The 18,977-nt window shown below is 35.8% G+C and overlaps 1 protein-coding gene across 2 annotated transcripts in view; it reads left to right on the forward strand.

Annotated features, from left to right (window-relative positions):
• The window catches only part of cntnap3 (contactin associated protein family member 3), a 183,274-nt gene that overhangs the window by 131,856 nt on the left and 32,441 nt on the right, over positions 1-18,977 (forward strand). For both annotated transcript variants that reach the window (XM_067433994.1, XM_067433993.1), the window contains exons 12-17: positions 3,690-3,809; positions 5,561-5,758; positions 9,168-9,324; positions 12,078-12,205; positions 12,383-12,553; positions 16,819-17,037. In XM_067433994.1, coding sequence (XP_067290095.1) covers positions 3,690-3,809; positions 5,561-5,758; positions 9,168-9,324; positions 12,078-12,205; positions 12,383-12,553; positions 16,819-17,037 — 993 coding nt within the window. The remainder of the gene's footprint in view (positions 1-3,689; positions 3,810-5,560; positions 5,759-9,167; positions 9,325-12,077; positions 12,206-12,382; positions 12,554-16,818; positions 17,038-18,977) is intronic.

The following is an 18,977-nucleotide window of genomic DNA, read 5'->3' on the forward strand; positions in this document are numbered from 1 at the left end:
CATCTCTCTCAAAAAAATGACTATTTTAAACTATTTAAAAACTAATCTATTTAAAACTCGCCTCTTCTGTAGTTACATTATTTAAGACTGACGGAAAAATGAAAAGTTGAGGTTTTCTAGATCGATATGACTAGGAACTATCTCTCATTCCTGAGTAAGAGTGCCGAAGTCATGACGTCACTTTGTAGGCCAACCCGGAAGTTAGCGGCGCATGGGTCCCTCGATCAAAAGCCGATGCATTTTCCCCATAGACTTTTGGACAATCGCAAAAAATAAGATCTGTGTTCAACAAAGAGTTATGACCCTTACACGTTTTGTCTATCAAGATAATCTTTACAAGTGAATCCAACATGTATACCGTTTGAAGCCTAAATAAAGCAGTCAGATATAAAATGCTAACGGTAGGCTATAAACAGACTACAGAGCTACATCATCATCAATCTTCCTCAAACTTTATTTAACCCTCTGGTGCTCCTCGTTTACGGGTTACATTGGTTGTCTTCCCGGTCATAAGTGACTGGACACCTAAAAATTAAACTTCCTCCACCCCAGTAAAAACCAATGCAATTTATTTTTCTTCAATAATATTTTTTCTTTTTAATTTTGTATTTTGAGATGATTTGATGGTATTTTTTAATATTTATGCAATAATAATTGTCTATTTTTGCCATTTAAAATTATAAAATATATATTTTTTAAAAACATTTTATTTAATTTTTTTTTTAATTGCAGTATTTTAGGTTAAAATAGAGACTAGGCCTTCAAAAAAAAATAACTGAAGGCAGATTAGCGCCCTCTTTTGGAATTATTTAAGAAATTATGCAACCATGGGTGTAATCCACTAGAGGTCTCTATGGAGGGGCTTGTGAATTCCCAAGTTCACTTTTCAACACATTTAATAATTTTTTTTAGCTGGATTTGAATAAATATATAAAATAATCAAATACTATTTTTATATTATTACTTTTTTTTAGAAATGGTGATTTTTTTTCTGTGAATTTGTGTTTTTGCAGATTTCCCATTCATTTCCTATGGCAAGTGGGAGTATTTTTTTTACAACCACTTAGCATGCTCGAATCATGTCCTCAATTTTTTTGTGTGTTTACATACCTAATGTTAGAAAAGTCACCAAGTTTCATGTCATTCTGACGAAGATGTGATTTTTAATAATTCAAAATGTGGTTCATAGGTTCAGTTTTTCATGTGTGTGTGTGTGTATAAGTGTGCGTGTGTGTGAGTGGATGTGTCAATATCACACTCCTGATGTTTTAGAGTGTCATCCCTATACTGCTGTGTACTTTTTTTTCAGCATTGTGGCCGATTTGTAGATTGTACACACAAATATCCTGCAAATATTTGTGTTTTTGCAGATTTCCCATTCATTTCCTATGGGGGTCATTTTTGACCGAAGAGCACAAGTGGAAGTAATTTTTTTATGACCACTTAGCATGCCCGAATAATGCCCTAATTTTTTTGTGTGTGTTTACATACCTAATGCTAGAAAAGTAACTAAGTTTTATAATTTTCAGATGAAGCTGTGATTTTTAAAAATTCTAAATGTGGTTCATAGATTAAATTTTTCATAGGTGTGTGTGTGTATAAGTGTGCGTGTGTGTGCGTGTGTGTGAGTGGATGTGTCAGTATCACACTCTTGATGTTTTAGAGTGTCTCCCCTTTACTGCTGTGTACTTTTTTTCAGCATTGTGGCCGATTTGTAGATTGTACACACAAATATTCAGAGAATTTTTGTATTTTTGCCGATTTCCCATTAATTTCCTATGGTCGGTCATTTATGACCGAAGACAATGAACGTTACTTTTTTTTAAATGACCAATTAGCATGCTCGAATCATGACCCCAATTTTTTTGTGTGTTTACAAACCTAATGCTAAAAAAGTCACCAAGTTTCATATCATTCTGATGAAGCTGGGATTTTTAAAATTTTAAAACAGAAAATTTTTCGGTCAGAAATGACCGAAGAGCACCAGAGGGTTAAAGAACGCGTTCGCTCATTATGATCTGCGCTCTGTATGAACACTTATCCACTTTTTCATGAGAAATATCGCCCATTCGTTTTTTCCAAAAATGTTAGAAACGAATTGAGTTTATGCGTGCCTCTCTGAGATTTGTTTTCTCGTTTGTTAATGTTTTATTTATTCATTTATTATTTTGTTAGTATATATAAACCTTAATATTATTTTCTTTGTGATTAAGATTAGGCTATTATGCCTGATCATCGTGCCCCAAATGGACTTTAAAGATTATTTTTCACTGTATTATGTTTGATTGAATGTTTGCTAAAAAAAACGTGTTTTTAACACCTCAGAAGCACTAACGTCGTAAGCTATAACTTAGCCGTATCAATTTACAATCGTATGTCATTTTCCTTAGACGATTGATCATAATCGAGGAGAGAACCACTATAAATGTAGACATGTAGAACAGCGCAGCTTTCATTCGACGACTTGTGGTTCCATCTCGGGACAAAACAAAACACTACAGTCTCTCCACAGAAATGAAGAACTGGTCGGTTACCTTAATAGCACAGATTTCTGTGTACAACAATATTTGGAAACACTACTATTTGAAAGGACTAAATATGTAACTTTATGTATATTAACTGAAAGGTAAACTTATAAGAACATGAGGCTGACACACAGGCTAGTTTTTTATTTGTATTAAACATTTACTTACAGAATTCAAAAGTGAATGAAACGCGGGCTGGTGAGATTTCCTGTTTGTCACGATGACGTCTAAAGTCCCGGCCAAAGGATGTAGTCCCATTTAGCAACTTGTTAGCAACCGCCGTTTTTAAGACACAATAACGTTTAAAAAAATCACAAGCAGGTTAGAACTAGTGTGTTTTATGCCATAGATCAAAACGTGAAAATATTTAGAGGCTTTGTTAACCACAGACCTTATTTCAGGCGATTTAGCAAAAACCCATTCAAAAAACCATAGACTTTAGAGCGAGGGAACCGGAAGTGCTAAAATGCTAACTCACTTCCGCGTTTTGGTCTACAAAGTGACGTCATGACTTCGGCACTCTTTAATCAAGGACCTTCGCTGCTGTACAATGAGTGGTTATGTTAATTATTACGCAGGAATGAGAGTATAGTTCCTAGTCATATCACAACTTTTCATTTTCCGTCAGTCTTAAATAATGTAACTACAGAAGAGTCAAGTTTTAAATAGGACAAATATCAAAAGTCTTTGTTTATTTTTGAGCAAGATGCTAACGGTCTAATCAGATTCAATGATCTGTGCTAAGCTATGCTAAAAAATTGTGGCGTGTTCCTTTAAATAATATTTAAATAAAGGTTGAAAAGGGCTAGACATCACGTTTGCCCCCTGCTGATACAAATGAGGGCATATATTATACACTATATAAAGGCCAGCTTCTCCAGATCATCTAAACTAAGCATCTCAAGTCCTGGAATCTTACCATCCTGTTTAACACATCATTTAACACACACAAAATTGCTGTTTTTGTGTGAGCTGCATTTTCACACATTGCATGAACTGGTCACAACTTTATCTGTAGAGAGAAGGTGTGAATGCGCACTCGTTTATGTATGTTACTGTTGTCATTCACAGTTCTGAACGAGAACAGCCTCACCTCATTATATCTCCACGTGTGCATTTCGAAAACTTCTTATGTGTTTGACTAACCTACTTGTGTGTTTACAGCCATTTATGAAGCGTCGTGTGAGGCGTACAAACACAAAGGAAACACGTCTGGCTTTTACTACATAGACGTGGATGGAAGCGGCCCCATCAAACCTCAACTAATCTACTGCAACATGTCAGGTGAATCTCACGCAGCGTATCCAAAGTGATTAAATCTCTTTAAACACTCCGTAATTGGGACTTTAATCCACAGCTTTTGATCCTTCACGCATCGTGTCACACCCCGCGGAGGAAGTCAGCTGTGACACTCGCGGAAAAACACTTTAGAAGAACCCGACAGATCAACCTTTGAGCACGTCTGTGCAGCGGGCGCTCTTACAAATAAAGTTTTTAAAAGGCTTTTACAGCCTGATGCAATAGAAGAAGCGTTTGAAGTGCTATGCTTTCTTAGAAATCCACCACATTACCTTCAGATCTTCACTTTTGCGTTGTTGAGATCTTTTACTTTCTTATTGGTACACATTGCTGGTCTTAGCGTGCATGATCGTCTTACTTCATATGTTTTTTTATAACCACATCTAAAATTACTATTTCTTTCCTATTTCTCACACAGTCAATTCCCAGTGGTTCACTTTTTTTCTTCATTCAGTATCCTATTTCTTTAGAAATGCGTTTCTGCTACTGAATAAAAAAGTAATTGCAACTCTTTATCTCGAAATTCTGGCTAGCTTGCAATTGCTATAAATGTCAGAATTGTGAGATAAAGAGTTGCAATTATCTTTTAAATAGTTTTATTCTGTGGTGGAAACAAGCTTCCATATATTTGACATTAGCATTCTTTTATTAATAATAATATAGTATTATTTACCCCCCCCAAAAAAAAAAAAAAGTTACCTGGTTGCCTGAAAATTTTGAATTAATTGAAATAAAAAATTTGAGTTAATACAATGAACATTTTTGAGAATCGACAACCTTTATTATGTGTTTTATTTGTGATGACGCAGTGAAACATGCCAAATTGTGCTATCTTTATGATTTATCGCATTTTTATGTGGTTCAGATACAATTATATTTTGAGTTTCTATTTATTAAACCAATTTTCTTCATTGTATCAACCAAAAAAAAATGTTTAAATAAACTAACATTTCAAGGCAACCATGTTACTTACTTTTTTAAGTTAAACCAACAACTTTTTTTACAGTGTAGTATTTATTAATATCCAGTTTGGTTTTTATTTATGTTTCATTTCGTTTTAAAATAATTGTTCATATACTAATAGTTTTATTGTTTATAATAGTATATACATTTGTATTTGTATATCCTGTTATATACACTATTATAGTATTTATTAATATATTTAATTAATTTATATTTTTATATTTTCAGTTTATATATAAAACGTTTTAGTAATATTGTTGTGTTTTTATCATTTTTAATAAGTTTTCTGTGTTTAAATAATTCATTTTATAGTTTTAGTATCATTTTATAATAATTTCATTTATAGTTTTAGTAATTTCAGTAATTCAAATAATTCAAAAACATTCATAAAGTTGGATTTTTTCACGTAATATTTAAAGTTTTAATGATATTATTTATTGTTATTTCAATTAATGAAAACGTTTAAAAATAAATTCCGTTTTAGTTCTTGTTAACATGTTTCAAGTCACATTACAACAAGTCATTTCATGTTAAATTGAACATATTATGCCTACAGTAGAATCATCAATAAAGAGTCATGACGCTGTTCTTGGAAGATTTTATGAATGTTTAGTTTATATCACATGCTTTAGGTTTTTATATGAACTTCCTGTGACCTTTTTGAAGGTCACGTGACTGTTGCACAGATGAAAATCGGCAAAACCCTGAAATAAAACTGTCTGCACAGTGTCATTTTGGCCTTTTCATCGTTTGAATCCCTCTTGTCCCTGCAGATAAAGCATGGATGGTGATACAACACAATAACACAGAGCTCACCAAATTAAAAACGTCCTCCGGGATAAATCAGCATTTAGCCCACTTTAACTATTCCGCCGACGCGGAGCAGATCCAGGCGATAATTACCCAGGCGGAGTACTGCGAGCAGGAACTCTCCTACCACTGCAAAAAGTCACGGCTCTTGAACACACCAGGTAAGCCCTTTTTATGAGGAATATCGATCGCCCCCTCCATATGAAAGGTCAGGCTTATTAAAACCTGGCTCCATCCGCAGACGCTCGTATGACGCTTAAGCAAACAACTAAAATTGATTGTTATACTCTTTGTTATATGGGCAGTTTATATTGAGTTATATCTCTTCCCCGCCTGCTTTTTTTGGCATTACATTAATTGAAAGGCACCTTTAGGGTAAATAATTCATGTGCATTCGTACCTTTGAAGTGCTTTTATCCTGTTTGTTTGTTTGTTTGTTTGTGTGTGTGGGTTTGTCATGGGCGGTTTGGTACGGTGTCTATCTATCACAGGTCGAGTCGGGTGATAACGGTTCTCGTAGTCTCTCAAATAAACACGAAACACCGGCGCTCTCCGCACCCACGGTAATTACGTCCATTAGTTCTCTCATTATCGGAGTTCTTGATGAGACGAGGAGAGCACGGTGTCAGGCGTAAATAAGAAATGTTGGAAATGTCAGGTGAATAGTAATGAAAATAATAACATGCTCGTCTCGATTAAATCTGGACAGATGCATTTACAGGACGACGACCGTCTAGAAATGAAAAATCACACACGAGATCTCTCCAACATCTCATTTCTGTTAGACAGCAATGAGATTAAATGTAGAGCACACATTATTACCACAGTTATCACACACATCATCTCTAAAATTCTCACTGTGCTCAGATTTGCTAAGATCCTGAAGTCAGTAATTTTGATATTTTGTCATATTTTGACTCAAATATTTCTTATCAAATTCAGGGTCAAATGATCTGAACTATCGACTCATTTGTTTCTGTTTTAATTTAGTTTTAGGAACTTTAGGAGAAACATCTAATATCCTGCTGCTCAGATGTTTTTCATGTGAAAAAGACAGCGGTAATCTCAAACATCATTAAAAATTGGAGTTAATACAATCAACTTTTTGAGAGTCGACAACCTTTATTCAAATATTATTAAAAGATTTTGTAAGAATATTGGATAATTGTGTGTTTTATTTGTGATGATTTATCACAATTTTATGAGGTTCAGATTCAATAATATTTTGAGTTTCTATTTATTAAACCAATTTCCTTCATTGTATCAACTCAAAAAAATATTTCAATAAACTCACAATTTTAATTGCTTACTTTTTTAAGTTAAACCAACAATACATTTTTTTACATTGTTCTCACATGTTTCTCATGAGAAAAGAAAAACAGTGATTGAACACATCGTCTCAGAATGTCTCCGATTGTGGAGATCTCCATATTAACTTAAACAGTCCTCATCAAATTCAGGGTTAAATGATCTAAACTATTGACCCATTTGTGTCTGTTTTTATTTGTTTTGAAGAACTTTTGTAGAAACATCTCATTTCCTGCTTCTTAGATGTTTCTCCAGACAACCTCAACTCAAATTGTGCTCAGATTTGACAAGTTCCCAAAAATACTAAAACTCAAAACCAAATTAGGGTGAAATTATCTGATTTTTTTTTGTATGTTTTAACTTTAGCAGAAACGTCTAATTTCCTTCTAAGATGTTTCTCATGAGAAAAGAACATTGCCTCAGAATGTGTTCAGATTTTATTTTCTACTGCACAAGAGGCGTGATCAACGAGCATAGTTTAAATGACTGGACGCTAGTGGATAATCCTTCAACCAATCAGACCACAAGAGGCGTGATCAACGGTGACTTATCGCTTCTCTATTCGTCATCGTGTTGAACCAATAGCGCAGCAGGTGGATACGACTGTGATTGGTTCCTGCAAAAGTGTAACAGAAGAAGTAGAAAAGAATGTACGGGTTTCCAGACTGAGTTGCAGAGCGAAATCAAATCCCCGACAGATCGGGCTGGTTTACCCAGTCTACCAAAGTCTGCAATCAAAACGGCACGATTAATCGAAATCCAACCGCAATCGCGATTTGGCTTGTGTGCGATTATGAAAGCTGCGATTTTAATTAAATAAATAAATGCCCAGTGTGTTAGCGAAGAGCGGCTCTGTGATAAACGCTGCTCCGTCTGAAAGACTGCGAGTTTGAGTCGCTTATAACGTGCGTTCGAAAAAGCAACACGAGTCAAACATCTTCACAACCTAGTGAAGCGTTCATAAACCTGTTCAACAAAAGACAACGTTTAATAACATGTTTACCTCACTTCATATCGTCAGTCGAGTGTGTGTGAGCTGATGTGGCTTCTCATCTGAGTGAGGCAGACGAGGCGTTATTTTATAGCATTCTATGTCAATCAGCACTGCATTATAATATACTTTATTATTATGAAAATACCCTTGACGGCTTGAAGAACTCAAACACACCATATTTTGCTGCAGTCGTGTTTATTGTCGTCATGTTTAATCAAAGCGTCTCTATCTTCTGTTTAAACCGGTTTAAACCGCGTTAGCTTCACATCATGAATTTCCTGAAAACTAACGTCAATTACTTCTCTGACGCAAATGTGGCGTTTTCCGTTCGAGGGCGCCCTCTGGCTTTCAGTATGAATTAAAAACTTTTGGGTAATCAATAATAAGAAAATAATACATTTTAAAACTCAATAAACTTAAAAAAATATAAATGTGTTGGACAATCCATGTTTTTCTTCAATGTACAGGAGTTTTTTCCCCCACAGTGGATGCACAAGAGGTTCATATTTCATATTAAAGACAGACTTTAAGAATAACTCCTTAGGCTTAGACCTTTCTAACGGTTTTTAGTCATTGGCTGTCTGCATATTAATAGGTAACCCAGCAGTTTTTTTTTTTTTTTGTGTGTGTGTAAAATGTTTTCTGTAAAATATTACAAAAATAATAATAATAATTAGTATTAGTATTATACAGTTATATTTGTTCTGACCTACTCTGTTTTATTTGTAATTATGAAAATGTTATTGTAATGGTAATATTTCTTATTTTTAAAAATATTTTTTGCAGTAATAATAATCATAATAAGTATTATTAGTCACATTAATATAAAAACACAAAATATTATAAACACACACTTTTCATTTGTAAAAAAATTATAATAACAATAATCGCATTTTAAATCGCAACCGCAATTTTACCCAGAATAATCGCAATTATATATTTTCCCCAAATCGTGCAGCCCTAATATGAACTCAAATTCATTCGTTTAGATCATTTGACTCGTTTGTGTCTATTTTTATTTCTTTTGGGGAGCTTTCGTAGAAACACCTGAGACAAATTTGGTAATAAAAACATTAAATATAACTTTATCTCATAAAAGAGTAACCTCTGAGCCATTTCTGGGTGTGCTTTATTTAAAAAAAAAATCCTTTTATAAATGTAACAAATTATTATTATTATAATGTCTCATTTCATCGTGTAAGCATCATTTTGTAGGGCGGTTGCATCCGTCTCATTATGGCCGCTGTGTGTTGGTGTGGTTGTTGCAGATGGCACCCCCTTCACCTGGTGGCTGGGCAGGACGGGTGAAGCGCACATGTACTGGGGCGGAGCGGTGCCGGGCAGCCAGCAGTGTGCCTGTGGCCTGCAGGATAACTGTGTGCATCCTGAACACTTCTGCAACTGTGACGCCGACAGCAAAGAGTGGTACGTCAGCAGGCTTTCTTCACACTTGTAGCTCGGTTCTCTTGGTTCTTTTGGTCCGGATCAAAAAATAAATGATGCATTTAGTCCTGGTTCACTTACACTGTAAAAAAAAGAATGTTTCCAATTGATCATTTTCTTGTGACTGATCACACATCTAAATGTTTCAGTTGGCCAAATTGAATTTCTGTAAATTGATGCAATTTAATTCACAGAAATTTAATTTGGCCAACTGAAAAATTTAGATGTGATCAGTCACTAGAAAATGTTCAATTGGAGACCTGATTGTTTTTTTTTTTTTACAGTTTAGCATTCACACTGTCATTTTAAACACCAAAATTAAATATAAAACCAGGCTTTTTTAATGTATATTTTGCAACAGAACTAATATCAGCCATGCTGTGTGCTGGGCTAAATGCGCTCGTTGCATGTGTGTAGCCTACATATGATGGCGTTTTTACCAGCTGAGATCTCGCAGAGAGCTTTTAACGTGTGTAAAGGAATCAAAACTGTGCCATAACTGTGCCTCTGTTGCACACAAACAGAGATCTGCTAAAGGAGAGGCGGTTGTGACTATATTAGTGTCACGCTAACGCACAATACTGTCCTGTTTATTACAAGCGTGTGCTGCAGCTTTGTCGTCTGCCACTTTAAATGCTCTTTCAAGGATGGATTCTGATTGGCTGTCAGTGTTTTTAGCATTCATCAGCTGGATGAAATCGTTCAGAAAGTGATTCCAATGATATCTTTCCTAGCTGTGGTGTGGACTTCTATTCTTTTACATTAAGAATGATTTTTAGAACTATGTCTTTATTGTTATAGTTATCATCCTTGTTGTGAACAGGTCTTTTCTCTTCACACACGCAAATGACTGTCCGGTTCATATTTCAGCCTCAAGTCAAAAGAAAATTATATTTGTTATAATTTATAAAATTATAAAATTATACAACACTATACTGAAACATTTGTTGAAAAATGAAAAATGCCGTGCAGAGATTTGAATCATATATATATATATATATATAATATTTAATTGGCAAAGTAATTTAATGCAAATAAAAATAATGAACAAAAGATGTTAATATAGTAAATATTTTATACTTGATGCAGAATTGCAGAATTACCATCTAGACCCTTTTTTTTTTTATCAGTATGTAACAAAAATATGGAAGCTAAGTTTTAGCCATGGAATAAAAAATGCAAAAAGGTCATTGTGACGTTTTATCCCACAATTATTTTTTCTTGCAGTTACAAGTTCATACTTACATAACAGACTTTATAAATTCATTTGAAAGTTTATATCTCACAATTCTGAAAAATAAAGTCCGAATTGCAAGATATAAAGTTCAATTACATTTTTTTTTATACTGTGGTAAAAAAAAACAAGCTTCCATTCAAAACTAGCACCAGGATGCAATAAGATAAATAAGTTTTACAAATGTGCTTCTCTTTCCAACTTAGCTTTTTCTCAAATGGGGATTGAGAAATGTGCTTGCAATGCAATAATGTTGCAAAAATATATATCATCTTTTGATTTATGGGTGTAATATGATCTGGACATGTTCTTAACAGTTTTCACGAGATTCACGGTTCACATGAAATGAGGTTGTGTTGTTCTCAAATGTACAAACCAGCAACCCCCCCACCTAGATTTCTGATTGCTTAAAATAAAAGAAATAATGGATTGAGCGCACAGTGGCAAACAGAGGTGAGAGCTTGTCGGGTGCAGATCCCTTTTTCACAAACGTCGCTGGATGTTTGTAGTTCAGTTGGATATTATAGCAAAGAAAGTAAAATAAGAAGCATATTACTAATGTTAACGGTAAAGAAAGAGCGAGTGCGCATTTCTGTTGCATGCTCTTGTTTGCTGATCGTTCACTCAGCACATGCGTCATCTGACTGTTACATGATTTATGTTTAACGAGTCGTTGCCTACATTATTACAGGAAGGCAGTACAGTAATCAGATGATGTTTTCAAGAAGTTGTCTGTGTGCAAAATCCGAACACGCTCATACGAACGTGTTGAGTACAAACCAAGCTTCAGACAGCGCGTGAATAGCCTATTGAATTCAGTTCTCTCTCTAATGTCACACAAAATGATGTCAAAATGCCCGTTTAGGCAAGTATCTTTGTGAAATAGAGTCAATTATGTCTTAAGTGAACTTAAGTAAAAGAAAACGTGTTTGTACCATATTGGATACGAGCAGATATACAGTAGCTGCTGTATTTTTTCCTCAGTGTTAATCTAACAACAGAAGACAGAAAATCACTCACTGCTCTTGACTGCTTGAGCCCTGCTGGAGCAGCTCTAAATATTCACTGTGCTATTAAATTAAAGATGAAGTATGATAGAGCAATAATATGAACAGTGAAAGTAGAAGTAGCTCCAGTACATTTTAACAGGCATAATTAGGTATGTAAATAATACCTATTTGCTGAGCCAACGCATTTGATTCATATTATTTTGTTCATAATAAATTAAAAATGCAATAAAAATACAGGTATTGTACAAAAAGTGTGTGTGTGTGTGTGTGTGTGTATGTATCACAATATTGAAAAAAAAATCAGTATTTTTGATCAGATAAATGCAGGCTTGATAAGCATAAGAAACTTCTTTCAAAAACATTACAAATAAGAATGTGTCCAAACTTTTGGTCTGTACTGTATATGTAAATGTGTGTATATATATATATATATATATATATATATATATATATATGATGTATGTATATGATATGTATATGATGTTTGACAGGTCTAATGACTCCGGGCTGCTGTCACATAAAGAGCATTTGCCGGTTGCAGCGCTGGCTGTGGGTGACATCAGCAGATCCGGTTCAGAAGCGGCCTATAGAGTGGGTCCCCTGCAGTGTTATGGAGACAGTAAGTACCGCGCAGATTTAATATCAGCTGCTCTAATCACACTGTAACCACTTACTCTGTCATCCTGTCAGACCGGCTCTGGATAGATTGGCACCCACGTGCATTTGTGCTAAATGAAAACCAGAACGTTGTTCCCGCCAAACGATATAAATGTGCTAATGTAAAGGTTTTCTCCAGGTAACTTCTGGAACGCTGCCTACTTCAACAAGGAGACATCATATCTGCACTTCCCCACGTTCCACGGGGAGCTGAGCGCCGATATCTCCTTCCTGTTTAAAACCAGCTCTTCATCAGGAGTGTTCCTGGAGAACCTGGGGATCAAAGACTTCATTCGAATCGAGCTGAGCTGTGAGTGTGTTTGACCTTCCGGCTTATTGTGTGTGTGTGTGTCTGTCTGTCTGTCTGTATGGGTGCTCACTCATGTGAATGTTTGCATGGGGTTACATACGTGTGTTGAGTGTCGACATTGCTGAGTATTTGTTTATCCACCAAAGGGAGAAATAATCCAGAGAAGCTGTCGGCTGAAAATATAGACATCGCAAAACGGTTCTCTCCAGGGAAATTACCGCAGAATAGCTGTTGAACCAATATGTGGAGATGTGCTCCACTGGCTTACAATGCGCTCAGAGTGAAACTCCCTCTACATGATCAATTTAAGACCTTCGGACATTTTGTTAGCAGTGTTTGCCAAGTCAAGCATCTCGATTACTGTTACACCCAGTGATCTGAAGGCCTAAACCGAACTATGAAAGGTTAGTGCATGTTTTTGTGTTTCAGACATAAATGATTTCCCAAATCATGCATCTTCCTTTAGCTCTAGTTGTGCATGACACTAATACTGCCATATGTTTAAAAATATAGAAATAGTTTTACTGTTTCAGCTGTAAAAGTAATATTTATATATATATATATATATATATATATATATATATATATATATATATATATATATATATATATATATATATATATATATATATATATATATATATATATATATATATATACACACTCACCTAAAGGATTATTAAAAAACACCATACTAATACTGTGTTTGACCCTCTTTCACCTTCAGAACTGCCTTAATTCTACGTGGCATTGATTCAACAAGGTGCTGAAAGCATTCTTTAGAAATGTTGGCCCATATTGATAGGAGAGCATCTTGCAGTTGATGGAGATTTGTGGGATGCACATCCAGGGCACGAAGCTCCCGTTCCACCACATCCCAAAGATGCTCTATTGGGTTGAGATCTGGTGACTCTGGGCCATTTTAGTACAGATTGCAAAATTGCTCGATTTCTGTTGAGACATTCAGATAGTAGGGTCAAATTTTGGCGTAAACAATGAGTACATGGATCCATCATGCCTTGTTACCACTGTGCAGGCTGGTGGTGGTGGTGTAATGGTGTGGGGTATGTTTTCTTGGCACACTTTAGGCCCATTAGTGCCAATTGGGCATCGTTTAAATGCCATGGCCTACCTGAGCATTGTTTCTGACCATGTCCATCCCTTTATGACGAACCATGTACCCATCCTCTGATGACTACTTCCAGCAGGATAATGCACCATGTCACAAAGCTCATATAATTTCAAATTGTTTTTTTGAACATGACAATGAGTTCACTGTAGTAAAATGGCCCCCACAGTCCCCAGATCTCAACCCAATAGAGCATCTTTGGGATGTGGTGGAACGGGAGCTTCGTGCCCTGGATGTGCATCCCACAAATCTCCATCAACTGCAAGATGCTCTCCTATCAATATGGGCCAACATTTCTAAAGAATGCTTTCAGCAGCTTGTTGAATCAATGCCACGTAGAATTAAGGCAGTTCTGAAGGTGAAAGGGGGTCAAACACAGTATTAGTATGGTGTTCCTAATAATCCTTTAGGTGAGTGTATATATATATTTGCTTTGGGAGTTTTTAATATAATATTATTTTTCCCCGCATGACCATAAAACAGCTGGAAAAATCACACAGATGAACAAAACGGAAAATGACAAACATAACAAAACACAAAAATCAGCCAGAACACAAATATGCCCAAACGCCAGTTTCATTTCCCTCCGAAAATGTAAAATCCAGTTTGACTGCTGCTAGATGAGCACTATCTGTCTGGCGTTCATCCGAACTCTATAAAACCCATGTCCTCTGGGTGTGTGTCTAGATTTTTATTATACCCCTCCGCCACATGGTCCCTGTCTATTACGCCACTCTTTAACTGCATAAAAGAGCTGTTAAATTCCTGGATGTAATGGGCTCATGTGATGGATGAGAATAGAGTATGTGAAGACCTTACAGCGCCCAGCCGCTTGTTTCTTTATAATGACAAATCCTTTGGCTGGAAGAGCTCAATTAACCTCTCATTATATTCTAACTCAGTTGGGCACCTGTTGAGGCCGCTCATGTAGGACGTGAACTCGGAGGAAGTTGGCTTCAAAGAAGCAGATGAGAAAAAACAGGGGCATCTGGAATCTGAGCTGTGGGGTTATGGAATAGGGTTTTACTCATCATGTTGTTCCGTGACTTTATTCCTTCCTGTTGCAAAAAAGTTATTTTCCATATTTGTTGTACTCCATTTTGAGATGGCTTGAGAATGCCTTTTAAATTACAGTTCTTTTTCTGGATTTGAATTAATGTAGCAGACACTTGAATCTAAGGATATAGAATTAAACTGAATTGAAATGCATATAGCTGTGAGTTTTATGCAAAAAAAAGCAATTCAACATAACTTGTATGTTGACTTGACAAAGCCTTGTTTTAAAACTCTGAAAAAAGTTTAAAAGACTTTGGGGTCAGGAAGATTTGCTCACCAAGGCTGCATTTATGATTTTAAAAATACAGTAAAATCTGTAATATTCTGAAATATTATTACAATTTAATATAACTGTTTTCTATTGTAATATGTTATAAAGTACAATTTATTCCTGTGATCAAAGCTGAACTTTTAGCATCCTTACTCCAGTCTTCAGTGTCACATGATCCTTCAGAAATCATCTGATGATTTGATTCTCAAGAAATATTTCTCATTATCAATGTTGAAAACGGTTGTGATATTTTCACAAGATATTCTTCTTTTTTTAAATATTATATGCAGACTTTTGAACAGTTGCAGTGACGAATACTTCATTTCCCAGACTGCATCATCTGTGTTGAATTTCTCTGAATCCCAGTTCATTATATCTCACTTTCTGTCATCCCAGTTCAAAATCCCTGTGTGCTCTAGCCAATCCAATTCAAATTTGTGAGTTAAAAGGGATTCTTCCACTCTGAATGTTGCTCAACCCTGTTCAATACAATATGAAAGTGGCACTATCATAAGACTTAGAATATAGTGTATATAGAATATAATGTATATTGAATATACAACAAAAGAGCAGCATGAACATCAGTTGTGTTCCACAGAAGAAAGAGAATGTTTGGAATGACATGCGTGTGAGTAAATGATGACAGAATCTTCATTTCTGGCTGAAAATCCTTTAATAATGACTGAGATGATGACTCGCATACGCTTGCATCTATATTTCCAAAAGCGACTCGCTTTCGTGTCATATTTCCCACACAGACGCTCCAGCGGTTTTGCTGCAGCTCACCCTGAGCGTCAGCTGTGTCGTTCGTGCACTGAATAATAAAGAGGTCGTAGCACTTCATCAGCGTTTCTGTAGAGTTTTTTGTCATTAGAGATGTGCTTCATGACAGAAGGTGCTGATCTTTCTCAGCCGCAAGGGGTCTTCATTCAGATGTCATGAAATCCTGCAGATGGAGCAGCGGGAGCCTGAAGTTCTGCCGATTCTTGAACATATGTGAAGATTGAGTAAGAAACTAAGATGTGAGAGTTAGAAGTAGGAATAACATTAATCGGGTTATTTGTTCCTTTTGTGTCAGTCGCAAAAAGAAGAACTGTCAAGAACATGTCTAGGATGTCTATTTCATTCTAGAATCAATTAAAAAAACGATTATTTTGCTTGCAAATATTATACTCAAATAAAAATCTATATTTCATTCAAATAAAAAAGGAGGTTTATTAAACTTCAAAAACTAGTAATAAAACTAGTAACGTTTTAGCTTACAATACCCCATATATAATATTTTATAGCATTTTGAAATTGTCACTTTTCGAGGGCATGCAAAAACACACTGTTTTTGTGTATGTCCCTTTAAATGCAAATTTGCTGCCGGCCTGCTTTCAGGAAGAGGGCGGGGCTTCAAGAGCTCATGTTAGCAGCTCTGATTACCTCACACAGACACACACATTTGTTTCTGTCATGGGAAAGTATTAGAAATGTGTGCGAACCCTGCTAACATTTACTAGGGCTCAACTATTACTAGTATAGTTAGTTGACATTAAGGTTCAACGTTACTGTCAGATGTTTTAGATAATTTATTCATTTTGTCATAATTGGACGTTGTTTTAGGCATTTAGAGAACAGCGTGTTGTTTTGGCATTATTCTCAAACCCTCAAACAGCATCTGCCACTCAACAGATTCCATCATCACGATTCCGTTTGGAATGTTCTCATGTCTCATTTCTTTTGAACAGTTGAGTCTTATTAACTGGAACGAAATATCAATCTGCCAGTATGATGATCATCAATCAAATGTGTTTCCCTTTCCAGCACCGAATCAAGTCGTCTTCTCGTTTGACGTGGGAAATGGTCCCTTCGAGGTGAGGGTTGAGACGCCCGCCTCTCTGAACGACAACCGCTGGCATCACGTGAGAGCCGAGCGCAACGTGAAGGAGGCCTCACTGTATGTGGACCACCATCCCGCTGCCGTTCAGAAAGCTCCCGCTGACGGACACATTCATCTGCAGCTCAACAGCCAATTATTTGTAGGTAGGAAGAACATTTCTCAGATAAATGATGTCTCTGTGTGCTGCTCAGAGATCAGATCGCTGTTATTATTTGTCATTATTTGTCCCTTTTGTGCCATTCTCACAAAGAAGAACATGTCCAAATCATACAGTGGGGCAAAAAAGTATTTAGTCACCCACCAATTGTGCAAGTTCTCCCACTTAAAAAGATGAGAGAGGCCTGTAATTTTCATCATAGGTACAATTCAACTATGAGAGACAGAATGAGAAAAAAATCCAGAAAAATCACATTGTCTGATTTTTAAATAATTTATTTGCAAATTATGGTGTAAAATAAGTATTTGGTCACCTACAAAAAAAGCAACATTTCTGGATCTTACAGACCTGTAACTTCTTCTTTAAGAGTCTCCTCTTCCCTCCACTCATTACCTGTATTTATGGCACCTTGAACTCATTATCAGTATAAAAGACACCTGTCCACAACCTCAAACAGTCAGACTCCAAACTCTGCTATGGCCAAGACCAAAGAGCTGTCAATGGACACCAGAAACAAAGTTGTAGACCTGCACCAGGCTGGGAAGACTGAATCTGCAATAGGTAAGCAGTTTGGTGTGAGGAAATTAACTGTGGGAGCAATTATTAGAAAATAGAAGACATACAAGACCACTGATAATCTCCCTCGATCAGGGGCTCAACGCAAGATCTCACCCCGTGAGGTCAAAATGATCACAAGAACGGTGATCAAAAATCCCAGAACCACACGGGGGGACCTAGTGAAGGACCTTAAAAGAGCTGGGTCCAAAGTAACAAACGCAACCATCAGTAACACATTACATCACCAGGGACTCAAATCCTGCAGCGCCAGACGTATCCCCTGCTTAAGTCAGTACGTGTCCAGGCCCGTCTGATGTTTGCTAGAAAGCATTTGGATGATCCAGAAGAGGATTGGTAGAATGTCATATGGTCAGATTAAACTTTTTAGTAAAAGCTTAACTTGTCGTGTTTGGAGGAGAAAGAATGCTGAGTTGCACCATACCTACTGTGAAGTGTGGGGGTGGAAACATCATGCTTTGGGGCTGTTTTTTCTGCAAAGGGACCAGGACGACTGATCAGTGTAAAGGAAACTGATACAGTGCATTTCAAGGTCTTGAAGTGGCCTAGCCAGTCTCCAGATCTCAACCCCATTGAAAATCTTTGGAGGGAGTTGAGAATCCGTGTGGCCCAGCGACAGCCCAGAATGGGCCAAACTACCAGCAACAGTGTGTAAAAACCTTGTGGCGACTTACAGAAAACGTTTGACCTCTGTCGTTGCCAACAAAGGGTATATAATAAAATATTGAGATAACTTTTTGTTATTGACCAAATACTTATTTTCCACCATAATTTGCAAATAAATAATTAAAAAATTTGATTTTCTGGATTTGTTTTCTCATTCTGTCTCTCATAGTTGAAGTGTACCTATGATGAAAATTACAGGCCTCTCTCATCTTCTTAAGTGGGAGAACTTGCACAATTGGTAGCTGACTAAATACTTTTTTGCCCCACAAAATCAAACAAAAAAAGAGGAAATTTTTCTTACGAATATTTTAATGATTATATTATATTATTTAGATGTTAGGGTTATTTTTGTATTATTTATATGCTATTATAGTATTATTCATATTTTGAATCAGCTTTCATTTTAAAATGTTCTTTTTTAATTCGAAAGGTTTAGTAATGTTGTCATTTTTATTCGGTTTTGTTTTTAAATATTTTCAGTTTTGGTAATATTTTCAGTTTTGGTAATTTAAGTACTTCAACATAAACTCTTTATATTAAATGTAATATTTATGTTTTATTTCAGCTATTTGAATGACCAAAAATATTTCTTCAATAGTTTAATGATATTTTAATGAACCACATTTGCCCACTAAATTAAGTCCTGTAATATGAAAATAATCTCATTCTCATTTTTTGTAATGG

This window comes from Pseudorasbora parva, chromosome 23 (genome assembly GCF_024679245.1).
Source record: "Pseudorasbora parva isolate DD20220531a chromosome 23, ASM2467924v1, whole genome shotgun sequence".
Classification (NCBI taxonomy): domain Eukaryota; kingdom Metazoa; phylum Chordata; class Actinopteri; order Cypriniformes; family Gobionidae; genus Pseudorasbora; species Pseudorasbora parva.